This window comes from Rhincodon typus, chromosome 6 (assembly GCF_021869965.1).
Source record: "Rhincodon typus isolate 14 chromosome 6, sRhiTyp1.1, whole genome shotgun sequence".
Taxonomy (NCBI): domain Eukaryota; kingdom Metazoa; phylum Chordata; class Chondrichthyes; order Orectolobiformes; family Rhincodontidae; genus Rhincodon; species Rhincodon typus.
Window position 1 is genome coordinate 33,585,021 of NC_063337.1, and position 14,517 is coordinate 33,599,537.

General features: G+C 38.7%; 1 protein-coding gene and 1 long non-coding RNA gene across 3 annotated transcripts; one reads left to right on the forward strand and one right to left on the reverse strand.

Annotated features, from left to right (window-relative positions):
- The first annotated feature begins 3,788 nt into the window (after positions 1–3,788).
- On the forward strand, positions 3,789–14,517 carry mtif3 (mitochondrial translational initiation factor 3). Of its 2 annotated transcripts, none has more exons than XM_048597656.1 (5): positions 3,789–4,291; positions 5,586–5,740; positions 8,180–8,320; positions 10,159–10,210; positions 12,524–14,517. In XM_048597656.1, the coding sequence occupies exons 1-5, from the start codon at positions 3,892–3,894 to the stop codon at positions 12,610–12,612; spliced, it is 837 nt and encodes a 278-aa protein (XP_048453613.1). In that variant the 5' UTR covers positions 3,789–3,891; the 3' UTR covers positions 12,613–14,517. The 2 variants fall into 2 exon arrangements, with proteins under 2 accessions (XP_048453613.1, XP_048453612.1); XM_048597655.1 differs by having other exon boundaries at positions 8,180–8,347; positions 12,524–14,511.
- Positions 8,586–12,486, reverse strand: LOC125483274. Its single transcript, XR_007262224.1, has 4 exons — positions 12,379–12,486; positions 10,511–10,740; positions 10,139–10,192; positions 8,586–9,026 (listed from the first exon to the last, which is right to left on the reverse strand). It is a non-coding gene; the product is annotated as an uncharacterized LOC125483274 (long non-coding RNA).

A 14,517-nucleotide genomic window follows, 5' to 3' on the forward strand; every position in this document is an offset into this window, starting at 1 on the left:
CGCAGCTCATTAGTGTGGGTCATGTGTAAATTCCATAACGGAGGTCAAGAGGCAAAGAAATAACACCCAGACTGAATCATACAGAAGATCTTAACATCCGTAGTCCAACCTTTGGTTGTGTGCCTCAACAAACCATTCAAGGATCATGTGAATGCCAAGTGGCATAAGTGGACAGTTGTTGGAGGGAAATGGTTTGACCAAGAATGGACCAAGAATCTGCGCTGCCTCATTGATGTATTTTGCAGTTCTATCAAATTGTGGGATGCTATTAGTGTACAAACTGTCACCAGATCCTTCAAAATGCAGAATGATCAATTTAATGATTTATAGTACAGTGAGATGTTGTGGACGGATAATTCTGAAACAGCTGGTCCAGAATAGAATGTTGGGATGATGCCATTGCCAAAGTGACTCAAATTCGTGAACACTTTTTGCGAAAGACAGTATATTTGACAGGCTTTAAAACACTTGTTTAAAGATAACAGTGTGGAACTGGAGGAACACAGCAGGCCAGGCGGCATCAGAGGAGCAGGAAAGTTGACGTTTCAGGTCGGGACCCTTCTTCAGAAATGGGGGAGGGGGAAGGGAGCTCAGAAATAAATAGAGGAGGGGTGGGGCTGGGGAAGGTAGGTGGGATGGTGATAAGTGAGTGTAGGTAGGGAGTGGGTGGGATTAGTCAGGTGGGAGGATGGATAGGTGGGAGAGAAAATGGGCAGGTTATGTCAGGTTGTGTCAGGTCAAGGAGGCAGGGATGAGAGGGAGAGTTGGTCATGGGATGAGGCCGGGGGTGGGGAGGTTTTGAAACAGGTAAAGTCCACATTTGAGACCATTGGGTTGTAGGCTCCCAAGGCGGAATATAAGGTGCTGCTCCTCCAGTTTCCAGGTGGTGTCATTGTGACACTGGAGGAGGCCCAGGACGGATATGTCACCCAGGGATTGGGAGAGGGAGTTGAAATGGTTCGCGACCGGAAGGTGTTGTTTGTCGTGAAAGAGCGCAGGTGCTCTACAAAGTGGTATCCGAGCTTCCACTTTGCCTCACCGATGCAGAGGAGGCCACATCGGGAGCAGTGGATGCAATAGACCGCATTGACGATGTGCAGGTGAACTTCTGTCTAATGTGGAAGGATTGTTTTGTGCCTTGAATGAAGGTGAGGGGGGAGGTGTAGCACTTCCTGCAGTTGCAGGGAAAAGATGCCGGTGGTGGTGGGGCTAGTGGGGAGTGTGGAGCGGACAAGGGAGGTGCAGAGAGATTGGCAGATAGGGGTGGGATGGGAAATGTATCTTTGGTTGTGGGGTCGGATTGCTGGTGGTGGGAGTGGCAGAGAATGATATGTTGAATGCGGAGGTTAGTAGGGTGATATGTGAGGACAAGGAGGATTCTGTGTTTATTTTTGTTGCAGGGAGGGGATGTGAGGGCAGAGGTGCGGGAAACGCAAGAGATGTGGTTGAGAGCATTTTCAACCATCGAAGGGGGCGAAGTTGCAGTCCTTGAAATAAGAGGACATCTGGGATGCTCGGGAGTGGAATGCCCCATCTTGGGAGCAGACGCGGAGGAATTGGGAGTAGGGGATTGCATTCTTGCAGGAAGGTGGGTGAGAAGAGGTGTAGTCTAGATAGCTGTGGGAGTTGGTGGGCTTGAAATAGATGTTGATTTTGAGGCAGTCACCAGAGAGATCCAGGAAGGAGAGAGCGGTATCAGAGATGGTCCAGGTGAGGTAAAAGGTGTTAGTAAAGTTGATGAACTGTTCAAGCTCCTTGTGGAAGCACGAGGCAGTGCTGATACTGTCATCGATGTAGCGGAAGAAGAGGTGGGGGATAATGCCCCACCTTTTTGGAGGCTTCAAAGACAGCTTATATACTGACATCTACAGTAACTGTAAGTTGTTATCCTGGGTCAGTTGATATATTTGGACAGTTCTGTTTCTTTTTATTGGCCCATTCTGAAATGGAATGTTACAGTAGGAACTGAAGTCCAAATGGAGTAGTGATCCATAAATGATCATTCTTAAAATTGAGGATCTTGTCTTATAACTTCATTGATCATAATCAAACTTTATTAAGGAAAAAAAAAGTTTAAATTAATTTAATGTCTTTTACATATGATCTGGATTTTGGTGTGCAGGGGACAGTTTCCAGATGACACTAAACTTGGAAAAATTATAAACTGTTCTCAAAGAACATTAGTGAAGTGGGTGCGTGGGAGGTAGATGAGGCTCAGTACAGAGAAGTGTGAGGTGATGTACTTTGATTGAAAGATAACTGTAGAAGTCTAAGATAAGCTTGTGTATTTCTGTAGCTATGGTGATCTCTTTTTAAAAGAGTTTGAGAGAGATACATTAGCAGTCTTATGGGTTTTTATTTACAATTTTAAGATTTTTCAACTTAGTAAGATAGACAATTGTACCTCAAGATTACTATTAGAAATTTCTGGATTGGGAGTTTTGTTTAGGCTTAAGCAAAAACCTCTTCCTCTAAGCTTAAGTTTTACTTTATGCGTCTGAATTGTATGTGCGCAGAATCCTGGAGGTGTATAGAATTGAAGGAAATAAGGGACAAGGACTTGCAAACAATGTTGAGAATTTTTAAAATTGAGGTATATTCAACTGCAATCATGGACACAAAAGACGTTGCTATCTAGTGATGGGAAAACTTTTATGAATGAATGTGAACACTCTAGAAATTGTAATCAAACAAAACTACTAATCCTATCAGTGTCTTGTTTTAGGGACTGGGATATTTGTGGATAGACTGCCTGGAAGTCTTTACTAATTACATATCATGTAAGAGGCAGTTAAAGGACACCAAATGGTTTTAAGCAAAATGATTTTCAGAGCATTATTACTAGGCAACAATAATTATATAGCCACATAAAGTGCTCAGTGTATTAGTGCAGGTGTAAAGCTCTGCTTAGCAACCGTTAGAATTCTAAAATATTGTGGAAGTTGAAGATACATTAATTTTAAATGTGATGAGTTGGCTTTGTAGATAATACAAATGATGTGAGATTAGGGGTGCATCCTCCCCCAAGAATCCCAAATACTTAACAGAAAACAAGATACCTGTATATCACTCAAAATCTGAACATTTTTCATTCTTCAGACCAAAGCTATTTTGCAGTATCACTAAATGATCAGCACAACACATATTATTGGAAGGTGGTCAGTGCCATTTTGAAGCAGAGATGCATCTTTAAAAGAACTGACTACATTGCAATAGTGAAAAGGGTTAGAATCATAGAATCCCTACAGTGTGGAAGCAGGCCCTTCAGCCTATCGAATCCACACCGACTGTCCGAAGGCCCTGTACAATTGCAGCAAGATGTCCCTGCTCCTGTACTTGAATCCTCTTGCTACAAAGGCCAACTTACCATTTGCATGTTGCACTGGCAATCTTGTGTTGAGCGACTGGTGTACAAGGACATCTAAGTCTCTTTGCACCCATCCCTTTCCCGTTCTGTCACCATTCAGATAATAATCACCTTCTCGTTTACCAAAGTGTATAACCTATCATTTAAACTACATTATATTTCATTTGCCATGCATTTGAATAACAGTGCATAAAGTTATTATTCACACCAATGCAGGTGCATTTTACAATTCTGACCTGGTCTCAGCCAGACAGCAACAGCTTACTTCAGTTATTAACTTGACGAAAGTGACATGCTTCAATGTATGTATTGACAATAATGATGCAGAAAGTCACAGCACAAACATGTCAGTGTAAAATCCACTTGTTCAAATCCACAAATATAGCAATAATTATTTGCCTTTTATTTTCTTTCAGATGGCTATACATTGCATAAAGAAACTTGCTCTTCAAACTACAAGTTATGCAAGTTGGTATATCTGTATTGAAAATGCAAGGCATTTTAACACACTGTTGATACAAACTATGATGAAAGAAACGATACTTCAGTCCAGATGCAACACACCTTACTGGAAACTAGGCCACCAGATTAAGCCTGTAAAAAGTTTTATAACAGCTGATGAAGGTGAAGGAGAGCCTGAGAAAGTTCAAAACAGGGAAAAAAAGGATCCAAGAGCACGAAAAACAATAGGGAGCATTGGAAGAAAGATTCACCACCGCATCATTCATGTAATAGATGAAAATGGAGAGAACCTGGGAAATTTGCATAGAGCTGATATTATTCGAATCATGGATGAGCGTGGAGTCAAGGCTGTACCTCTCAAGGAAAATGCTGACCCTCCAGTATACAAACTAATGACAGGAAAACAGATTCACGATGAACAAATGAAACTCAGGGAAAAAAGAAAGAATGCACCTAACACTGGTGAGTGGATGAATAAGTTTGTTCTCGAGTGAAATGGTTTTCAAATTTAGCCTATTTTAATGAAATCTTCCTTCTCTTCCCTATCTGACAGAAGGATAAAAAAAATTAAAATTTAGTTTCTATAGTCCTGAAATCATGTTGAGCTGATGTTTTGAGGAGGGGGGTGGCGGTGAAGCAAGAGAAAAGAGTTATATTTTCATATAATTAGCAAAGTATTATAAGAATATCTACTATATACCAATTTTCCTATTGCTTTTAAAGCTCTCAAAAGATGTTTGAAAAATGATTTATAAATTAATGGCCAGCTTCCCCATGCCCACATGGTTAGGTAGCAGAGGCTAAACAATTCACAATGCAATTGTGTCCCTACAGCCTTGGGTAAAGCACTCAGTGGCCAGAGCTTAGACTGCAACATCACAGACTGTAACGTTAATGAAAAAACCCTGTCAAAAAATGCAGATAGCATCAAATTTGGAAATCATTGAATATCTTATGTCAACTACTGGCAGGTCTTTTTGCAAAGAGAATATACAACCTTGAAAACATAGATGATTAAACAAATCTAAAAGTATTACTTCATTATAAACAAGTAAAAAGTGAAAAGCGAATTTAAGAATGTTTAATGAAAAACTCTTACCAAGTGAGAAGTATTTGAAACCATTTTCTAAATAAAACATTAATTTCTCTACTAATGTTCAAAAGACAGTTGTGCGCTACAGTAGGAGTTAACACATTAGAGTTTGAGGTTGGTTAGCTCAGTTGGCTGATTTGCGATGCAGTGACACTATAACACAGGTTCAATTCCTGCGCCAGCTGAGGTCATCGTGAAGGTCCCACCTTCTTATCCTCACTTCTCACCCGAGTTGTGGTGACCCTTAGATTAAACTCACGACCAGTCAGGGTCTCTAATAAGAAAGCAGCCCTATGGTCTTCTGGGACTATGGCAACTTTACGTAGAGTTGAACTTTTACAGGCTCAAGCACTTTCTGATCAGAACGTCACGTTCTAACTAAACAAATATTCAAATAGTTAAGGTGTTTAGATACAATGTGGAATCTGTGTGGATAAGTCTATTTACATTGCATTCTTAATATAAAATCCTTGTTGTGTAACCAAAATTGAAAACAAAGGCAACAGTAGATGATAGGGTAAACAGAAGCTTGGTTTAAAGTGGTAGGGTTGATGAGGGGAGTTGGAGAGGCTGAGGGGTTAAGAGTCAGATTTTGAATGTGGAGGTCTATCCTCACACTGAAAGCAAACAAAAAAAAAAAAACTTATCGCTTTCTGAACGCAGGACCTTGTCAAATCAAGGAGCAAACATTCTCAGCAGACATTGCAAAGCACGACCTGCAAACAAAAATAAAGCAGATCCAGCAATGGATTGATAAGAAGCACCATGTTCGGATTACTGTTAGAAAAGGAGCCATAATGGACAAAGCAGATAAGATGGTAAGACCTGACAAAGACTGAAATTTGGTAAATCAATCAATCTCCATTTTTATGCTGTTGACAATATAATTTGATGATTGAACTTCATCCTAAAGGAATTCAGATGGAAGCATCCTTTATTTATTATTATAAACATGACCATTTTAAGATATTTTGACATGGTATTGCACATTTGGCCCTTCTCCCTCTTGTACAATTGGACCAAAAACAGACAGTTTGTTGGGCAGCCATCAGGAGGTGTGGGATAGCTATGTAGTTCATACTTTATCTGAGCTGAAATGAAATTGTTAGTAGCTTAATGTTAATGTAAATTGGCTTGTTAATGATCCTAAACAACATGCTGCCTCCAAAGCCCAGGAGTCCTGGGTCAGCTCTTTCGACATTCCAATGTATTTTACTGCCACCAGGAGACTGAGGGTCATACAGCACGGAAACAGACCTGTCAGTCCAAATCATCCTTGCCGAACATAATGTCCCAATCTCATCTAGTCCCATTTGCCAGCGTTTAGCCGATAATCTTCTAAACCCTTCCTACTTATGTACCCATCCAGATGCATTTTTAAATGTTGTAATTGTACCCACCACTTCCACTGGCAGCTCATTTCATACACACACCACCCTCTGAAAATGTTACCCCTCAGGTCTTCTAAATCTTTCCCCTCACCATAAACCTATGCTGTCTAGTTTTAGACTCCCCCACCTAGGAAAAAGATCTTGGCTATTCACTCTATCCATTGCCCCTCATAATTTTACAAACTTCTATAAAGGTCACCCCTCGGCCTCTGATGCTCAAAACAAAAAAGCACTAGCCTATTCAACCTCTCCCTATTATCTCAAACCTTCCAATTCCAGCAACATCCTTGTAAATCTTTTCTGCACTCAAGTTTAACAACATCCTTCTGGTAGAAGGGCAACCAGAATTGTACATAGTATTGCAAAAGTGGTCTTACCAGTGTCCGGTCCTGCTGCAACATGACCTCCCAACTCCTACACTCAATATTCTGACCAACAAAGGCAAGTGTGCCAAATGCCTTCTTGAGCACCCAGTCTACCTGCAACTCTACTTTCAAGAAACTGTTCACATGCACCCCCAGATCTCTTTGGTCAGCAAAACTCTCCAGGGCCTACATTTAACTGTATAAGTCCTGCCCTGGTTTGCCTTCCAAAATGCATCATTCATCCAAACTAAACTCCACCTGCCACCCTTTGACCCATCGAAACAAGGTGCCTTGTACTCGGAGATAATCATCTTCACTATCCACTACACCACCAATTTTTGGTGTTATCTGCAAACTTACTTACCATACCTCCAATATTCACATCCAAATAAATGACGAAAAGCAGCCCAGCACTGCTCCTTGTGGCACATAGCTGGTCACAGGCCTCCAGTTTGAAAAACAACCTCTACTGCCACCTCGTCTCCTACCTTCAAACTGATTTTGTATTCAATTGGCTAGCTCTCCCTACATCCCATATGATCGAAACTTACTAACCAGTCGACCATGCAGAACCTTATACAGACTTCAGCAAAGCATTTTATCGATGTTTACCACTCTGTCTACATCAATCTTCTTTGTCACCCGTTCAAAAAATCTGTGATGTGGGGCTTCTCCTATAATTAAAAGAACTCAGTCCCCTTGCTTCCAAACATATAATTCACCCATTATGTGGGCCACTGTATGTTTTCTTTCATTATTTATGAAGCACCTTGGGAAGTTTTATTAACAAACATTTCCCCCTAATCTTAATGGCTAGATTTTGGCACAAGTTGTATTATCTACATTTATTAAAGTTTGTAGAAGCACTATAATTTTACAGTCAACAATGATTAAGACCTTGGAGTTGTGGTGACTATTGCCAATCTCAAAGAAGGTATCTCTTGTAATGTGAAGTGTTACTGCAATCAAGGTATTTCAAAATTGCAACAGTGATTTTTAACTGGCTTACTGGAAGTTTCTTCAGGGTTTCTCTGTCACAGACCACTGTTTGTCTTGAGTAACCTAAGGAAATTCTTACTGCTCTGTAAGAACATACAAATTAGGAGGTGGACTGTTCAGTCTTTTGGTTCTCCTTTAACATTCTGCAAGGTTGTGGCTGATCCGATTGTGCTTAAAAAGCTTTGTGGTATTTCTCTCCATCAGCTATTATCTCTGCAGTGCAGTCTAAAGGCATGGATGGATTATGGTTTTTAAATTTCTTCACAGAACCCCTACAGTGCATAAAGAGACCAATTTAACCGATGGGCCAAATTACTCAAACAGGAGTATGGAAAGAAGAGGCTTACTAAATTACATTATTGAAATTTAGATTAAATTATGGATATAATGTTTCCTAGTTGTGGTACCATTTGATTTAGTCAGAATATCAAGCTTGACTTAATTATTTGAATTAAGTGACATGAAATGGTGTTAAGCTTTCTTATTTATTAATTTCTTAAAGGAAATATTGCTGGATCAAATTGTTCAATCCATGCCTGACAAAGCTACGTACATGTTTAAGCCAAAGATTATTAAAGAAGGGAAGGCAGCAATGTGCATTCTACGGCATCTGTCTGACAAAGAAATGAAAGCACACAAAAAGGTGAAAACGGAATTGCAATGTCAAGAGGTACACTGTTTCCAAAACAGTACTGAAACTTCAATTACTAATAACTAAAAAACTTATAACAGATTTAACAATGAATTGAAAACATTTCCTGAATCCTTTATTTAACACAAACTAGATAACATTCTTTGATCATTGGATCTGCCATGTAAACTTGAAGTAATCAACTGTCCATATCTTAAATGGGTGTAGTTGACAGATCAAAGTCAGACTTACAATTATAGAGGCAGCATGGTCAAAATGGAGGGGAAAAAACCCTTAGTTTTTACTGACTTGACTGAGTATGTTTTACTATACAATGGCAGTAGTAAACTTCTGTATATACAAGAGTTCTTGAAGTACAAAAATAAAATGTATGAGTAACTCCATTTCTTACTATATGGCGAGGCACCCACCATAAGTCTAAACAGGGTAGAAGGCTACAACATTGGAAAAGCTGATGTTTCCGTGGAGAACCTGGATTGAAGTATTAGTTCAAAGTCTACATTTAGCCTCATTACCTAAAATAGTATTAATTGGCTACCACTGGTTCAGTTAGCTCATCTTTTTCTTCTAATACAGACATTTTAGTCTTTTCAAGCATTTCAGTTAAAATACATGAAGCAGCAGCTGGCTGGTTCTTGGAAGGGATATATCCAGCAAGACGAGATGCAAGACTACGCTTAGGACGTGGTCGTTTTCCCTGCAGGAAAGATGATATAACATAAATAACAGAACCAAGAACTTCTCTCTTGAGACAATGTTACTTACTACTGAGCCCTGCAGGCCAAATACAAAAAGTCAATTTATGTTCAGCTGAAATCCCCAGAACAGTAAGCAATATAATAGAACTCTACAGCTGCAAGGTCATTTCATCAGATATCCACTTAGATTTCTGCTGCTTCATTCCTCTTGAACTTTTAGGTTTAGCATCCCTTTTCCACCAGGTGGTGATTTTCAACACCCAAGATAAAATTTGTGCTCTTGGAAACTGCATCAGGAACAAGGTTAAAGTGTGCTAATTACCTTGCATATCTAGGATATTAAAATATTAATGGATGCTAAAATATTTAAACAACCTCATCTAGCTAATTAGTAAAGAAAGATTGGTTAACTTTGCAAATGAAATCCTTTTGATGAAGGCCATCATTTGAAACATTAAAAGCAAATAGTGGAGATGTTGGAAATCTGAAATAGTAATAGAAGATTCTGGAAACAAACATAGGTTGTGCTATACTGTGGAGGAAAAACAATTTTTGCAATAATTTTTTTTTAAAAGAAAAGTCATAAACACCAACTTCAACGCTTTCTTCACTGATGTGGTATGACTTATTTAATGTTTCCATCAATGTTTTAATATTTAAATGTTGACCTGTCTTTCCTATTACTATCTAATCTGCTGTACATTTCCGTACTCTGTTTTAGTTTTGACAAGTTATCCATGAAAAATAGTAATGCCAAGTATTTGTGTCAAGATTAGAGAATTAGTAAACTAAACAGTGTTGTTGGTTCTAAAAGTCCTACAATTAGTGATATCATTAACTCTTAAAGACAAGAACAGAGACCCCCTGCGGGCATAGTTCCTGCATTGTTTAAAAAATGCTGAGAACTGGAAATCTTAATGGTTTGAGATTTACAAATATTATTGATGGCTCTTTCACAGTTACAATGCAAATTCCTCCTTCTACTCAAACACCTGCAGGAACGATAAAATAATTTGTTGTAAAGCAAAGTTTATCACTGTACAAGTAATTTTATGGAATATTTAACTGACCTGTAATATAAACTCAAAACTCCAAATATTTGATACAGTACCTTTAATTTCTGTTTTTTAGGATCATGAACAACAGAGTGACGTTCCAAACTTTGCTGCAACAGAAATAGAAGGTAATATTTTAAACATTTGTATTGATCTCTTTAAAGCACATTTTGTTTACAACTTTAAAACTTTCGTCCATAAATCACTAGTCATTGTTAGTGTATTCAGCTAGAGATTTATGTCACTATATGCTATACTTCGCAGATGTAGGGAACTGGATCTTAAATGATTCAATTCATCTTTCTTTAAATGAAAAGCACAAATGTTCACACAAAAAATATCTAGACAGGAATCAAGTTAGTTTATTCTCAATAAAAGGGCTTCTTGCTAAAACTCATCTTTATAATTTGTAACAAAATGAAGCTTACGTTCATAGAAAAGTCTTTCCCACAGCCAGGATACCCACAAACAAAATTTCGTTGTCGCTCATGAAATGATAGAATATGGCTGTGCAAATTAAATGACGTTGTGTAAGTTCTCTCGCAGTCTTTCCTGGGACATCTGAAGACTTCCCTCACTTGAGCATGAGTTTTAAGGTGTGCTTGTAAAAAGGCTTTGCGTTTGAACTTCTTATTGCATTGGTTACAAACGAAGTCTTCTAAATAAAAATTCAAAATATTAAGAGGTTCCCAATCATACTGAATTTCCACTATTGAACAAAATGAAATATGTTAACAGCAAACAAAGTTAATAACTAGTCCACAGCAGTTTTCTGCAGATTTAGTTAGGACTCATGATAGTTCAATGAGAATTCAGAAACTGCAAAAGTTATTTTCCTTTAATCTTAAAGAATTTCATAATCTTATAAAATCAAAAGTATTCAGATGCTGAAGATTTGAAATAAAAACAAATGCTAGAGAAGCTCAGCAGGTTTGGCAGCATCTGTGAAAGAGAGAAAGAGTTAACAGAGGCCAACATGACTTTCAAAACTGAAAAACAATGACGATACACTTGACAAAATGCAAAGAGGAGCAAGTGGTACAGATAGTGAGAATGCCGAGAACAGAAGACCAAAAGGTGTTAATGATAGTAGAGAAATTATACAGATGGTAATACTGTGTGTGAATTGTAGAAAATAGGTCAGCTTTGCTCAGAGCAAACTCATGTCTTCAAGAAATTATGGGCATTATATAATCAAAATTGCATTTAGACTTTGAAGTTGTTGAACTCAATGTTGAGTTGTAAGGATCGTAATGTGGAAAGTAAGGTGCTGTTCCTCCAGCAAACCCAGGACAGAAGTTTAGCGCGACAACCATTGGTGTATTAAAATAGAAAACCATGTGAAGGTCATGGTCATTCTTAGAGTGAAGTTGTTCCACAAAGCAGTCACCCAGTCCGTTTGGTCTCTGAGTAAAGAGAAACCATTGTGTGGGCAGCAAATACAGTGGACTAGATTGAAGGATGTACAAGTAAACTGCTGCTTCACCCGGAAGGGACATATGGGGCCTTAGACGATGAGGAGAGACAAGATAAAAGGGCAAGTGTTGCACCTTCTGTGATTACATGTGGGAGTGCAATGTTGTGTGCAAAAAAAAAGTGTCACAGAGGGAACAGTTGCTATAGAATGCTGACAAGGGAGGGGAAAGAGGTGTTTAGTCTTAGCATCCTGCTGGAGGTAGCAGTAATGGTAGATGATGATGATGATGATCCTATGAATGTAGAATCTGGTGGGTGGAAAGTGAGAAAGCCCTTCAGTTATTCTGGGATGGAGAAAGTGGTGAGGACAAAAAAATTGCAGGAAATAAGCTGGAGATGGTGTGGGTGTGGGTGTGGGTGTTGGTGGGGGGGGGGGGGTGCGGGAAGAGAGGTGTGTGTGTGTGTGTGGTGGGTCGGGGCAGGGCAGGGGAGAGAGAGAAAAAGTGTGTGTATGTGTAGGAAGGAACCTTCAGTTGATAAAATAAGGACATGTCAGAGGCACAAAGTAGCATCACCAGAATAGATGATGGGCACTGACAAATTGGGATGGTGTAATGGAGTACTTGCATTCAAAAGTGAAGATAATTTTAGTTTTAAAAACTGATGTAAAATTTCATGCATTTTTAGTTAAGTGCTGGCATATGCAAGGTGTATGGAGAACTGAAGGAACATGCAGAGAAATTTAAGTAAAAATTAAATACAACTTAAAGCTGAAACTAAGAAAAGTGGCAGTCACAATACCTGTTAAACAATAGCGTTTGTTTCAAGAACATCAACACTATTCAATTACTTTGCAACTAATTCTCATTTCCTTGGTTACCTCTGTGATGCTCCCGTGTGTGACTAAGTAACTCTGTCCAGGTTTTTCCAATAAATGAGCAGAATTCCACTTTACATTCATAACCTGCAGAATAATGACATGTCAGTTATAACATGCTAAACATCACCATTTATTTTGTATACAGGACTGCCACTGGGGACCAGAAGAGAAGAAGAAAAAATACAAGTCAAGTCTGAAGGGCAAGGAGATTACATATCTGATGTGAAAAGCTGATTCCCTCCCTCTGCAAATCTAAGCCAACATTTCCATTACAGACTTCAATTACACTTAATGTTAGCTAATCATGGAGAAAGAGTATATCCTTCTGTATAAGGATACAGTGTACTCAAGCCAGACGGCAGTACAGATACATACAAAGGAAACAATCCATGATGAAGTGCTCTATTTTTTTTAATCTACCAATATTTTGACACATTCAGTAGTTTAACAGCAGAACCATCAAGAAACCAACACATCTACTATCAATTGGATAGGTGGTGACAAGTTTGGGGGCAGATTGGTGAACGGGAGTAAGAAAAAGACTACCTGCTCTGGGATAGTAAGAGCTGCTGATGCTGGAATCAGAGATAACACAGGTCAGGCAGCATCAGATGCCTCTGTTGCTGCCTGACCTGCTGTGTTCCTCCAGCCCCACACTGTCATCTCTATCTGCTCTGGGGTTTTTTGCGAAGGGGGGGGAACAAAAAAGGGAAGGGTGGAGGAAAATAGGTTGCAAGACAAGTCTATCTGTCTCAAGTGTTGAGCATTGTGATGGGTTAACTAGCCAATGTATTGGTCTTTTCAATTAAAGGACCATTCATAAAAAATGCCTGATTATTGTGTTGATAATAAGAATTTTTAGTGCATTCTCTCCAATTTTTTGATTCACTAGACTGGGGAGCAAATTTAAGTGTAGAACCTCACAAGAAGAGGTTAGAGCCATCCGACCCAATTCATAAAATAAAGATAAACTAATGCTTGTAAATAAGTTCTAAATAAGTCTTGTCTTCTTAGATTTTTAATATTGTGGTCAAGTAGTAAAATTATTACAGGTTTCTTTTCTTCCAGGAATTTTAAACTAATTAAAATGCTATGTGTTTTACTTTATGTAATTTGCTGTGGTTGGCCCAGGGATTTATTACCATTTTCCTTCACTGTACTAGACATTGTTTTATGACCATATATTCTGATAGGACAGGTTCTCTTCAAGAATAATTTTTTTTCTATCTTATGTAAATGTCACTGAAATTTCCTGGATTGTTCAAATCTATGTACAAACAAGTCACATTACACACACCCTAAGCAAGCAACCAGCCATCTTGCAACATTATTTGACTGCAGAAACTGCTTACGTGCTGTGACTAAATCAAAACTGTACAAGTAACTCCATCGTATCATCAGTATTTAAATAGATCTGATGAGGGCCTGCATTCTACAAGACCAACAATGATACAATTCACAAGGGAGTCAAAGGCAGGAATGTGGAGTGGAGGTCATACGACACCAGGATATGGTCCAACAGGTTTATTTGAAATCACAAGCCTTCAGAGTGCTGCTCTTTCATCAGATGAAGTGGCAGCTGTCTCATAAGTGTTGAGCATCGTGACAAGTTAGGTAGTTAACTTTACTTGAAGAAGGAGCAGCACTCCAAAAGCTTGTGATGTCAAATAAACCTGCTGGACTATAACCTGGCATTGTGTGACTTCTGACTTTGTCCTCCCAGTCCAAAACACCAGCACCTCCACGTCATGGCTACATAACCAAATGCTGGAGCAAGCTCGAGGAGTCAAATGGCCTATTTCTATTCCTAAATTTATATGTATGTTCATAATCCTTGTTTTGCAGCAATGGAGAGAATGTAACAAAAAAATTCATGATGAGAGGTGTTAAACAACATTGTTGTACAATTTCTATATCACATTATACATTACCATATGGCTGTGGCAAAAGAAATTCCAATCTCATAAAATCTGAAGTTTTTTCCATTCTTCTGAAAAGTTGAAACCCTCGTGCAGTCTGGTCAGCCCCATTTGCATTATTTGGAAGGTTTTAGGTTAGCAAATGTGACAAGATGCTTGGAATAGTTCATTATTCCTTTTCATTCAATGTATATTTAAAGTAGGACACACCTGCATGTAT

Bases quoted from the DNA above. Each gene is read 5' to 3' on its own strand.
- mtif3 (XM_048597655.1), top strand. From the start codon at position 3,892: ATGATGAAAGAAACGATACTTCAGTCCAGATGCAACACACCTTACTGG. The intron at 8,348-10,158 runs GTACACTGTTTC...TCTGTTTTTTAG, and splicing joins CGGAATTGCAATGTCAAGAG to GATCATGAACAACAGAGTGA. The intron at 10,211-12,523 runs GTAATATTTTAA...TTTTGTATACAG, and splicing joins TGCTGCAACAGAAATAGAAG to GACTGCCACTGGGGACCAGA.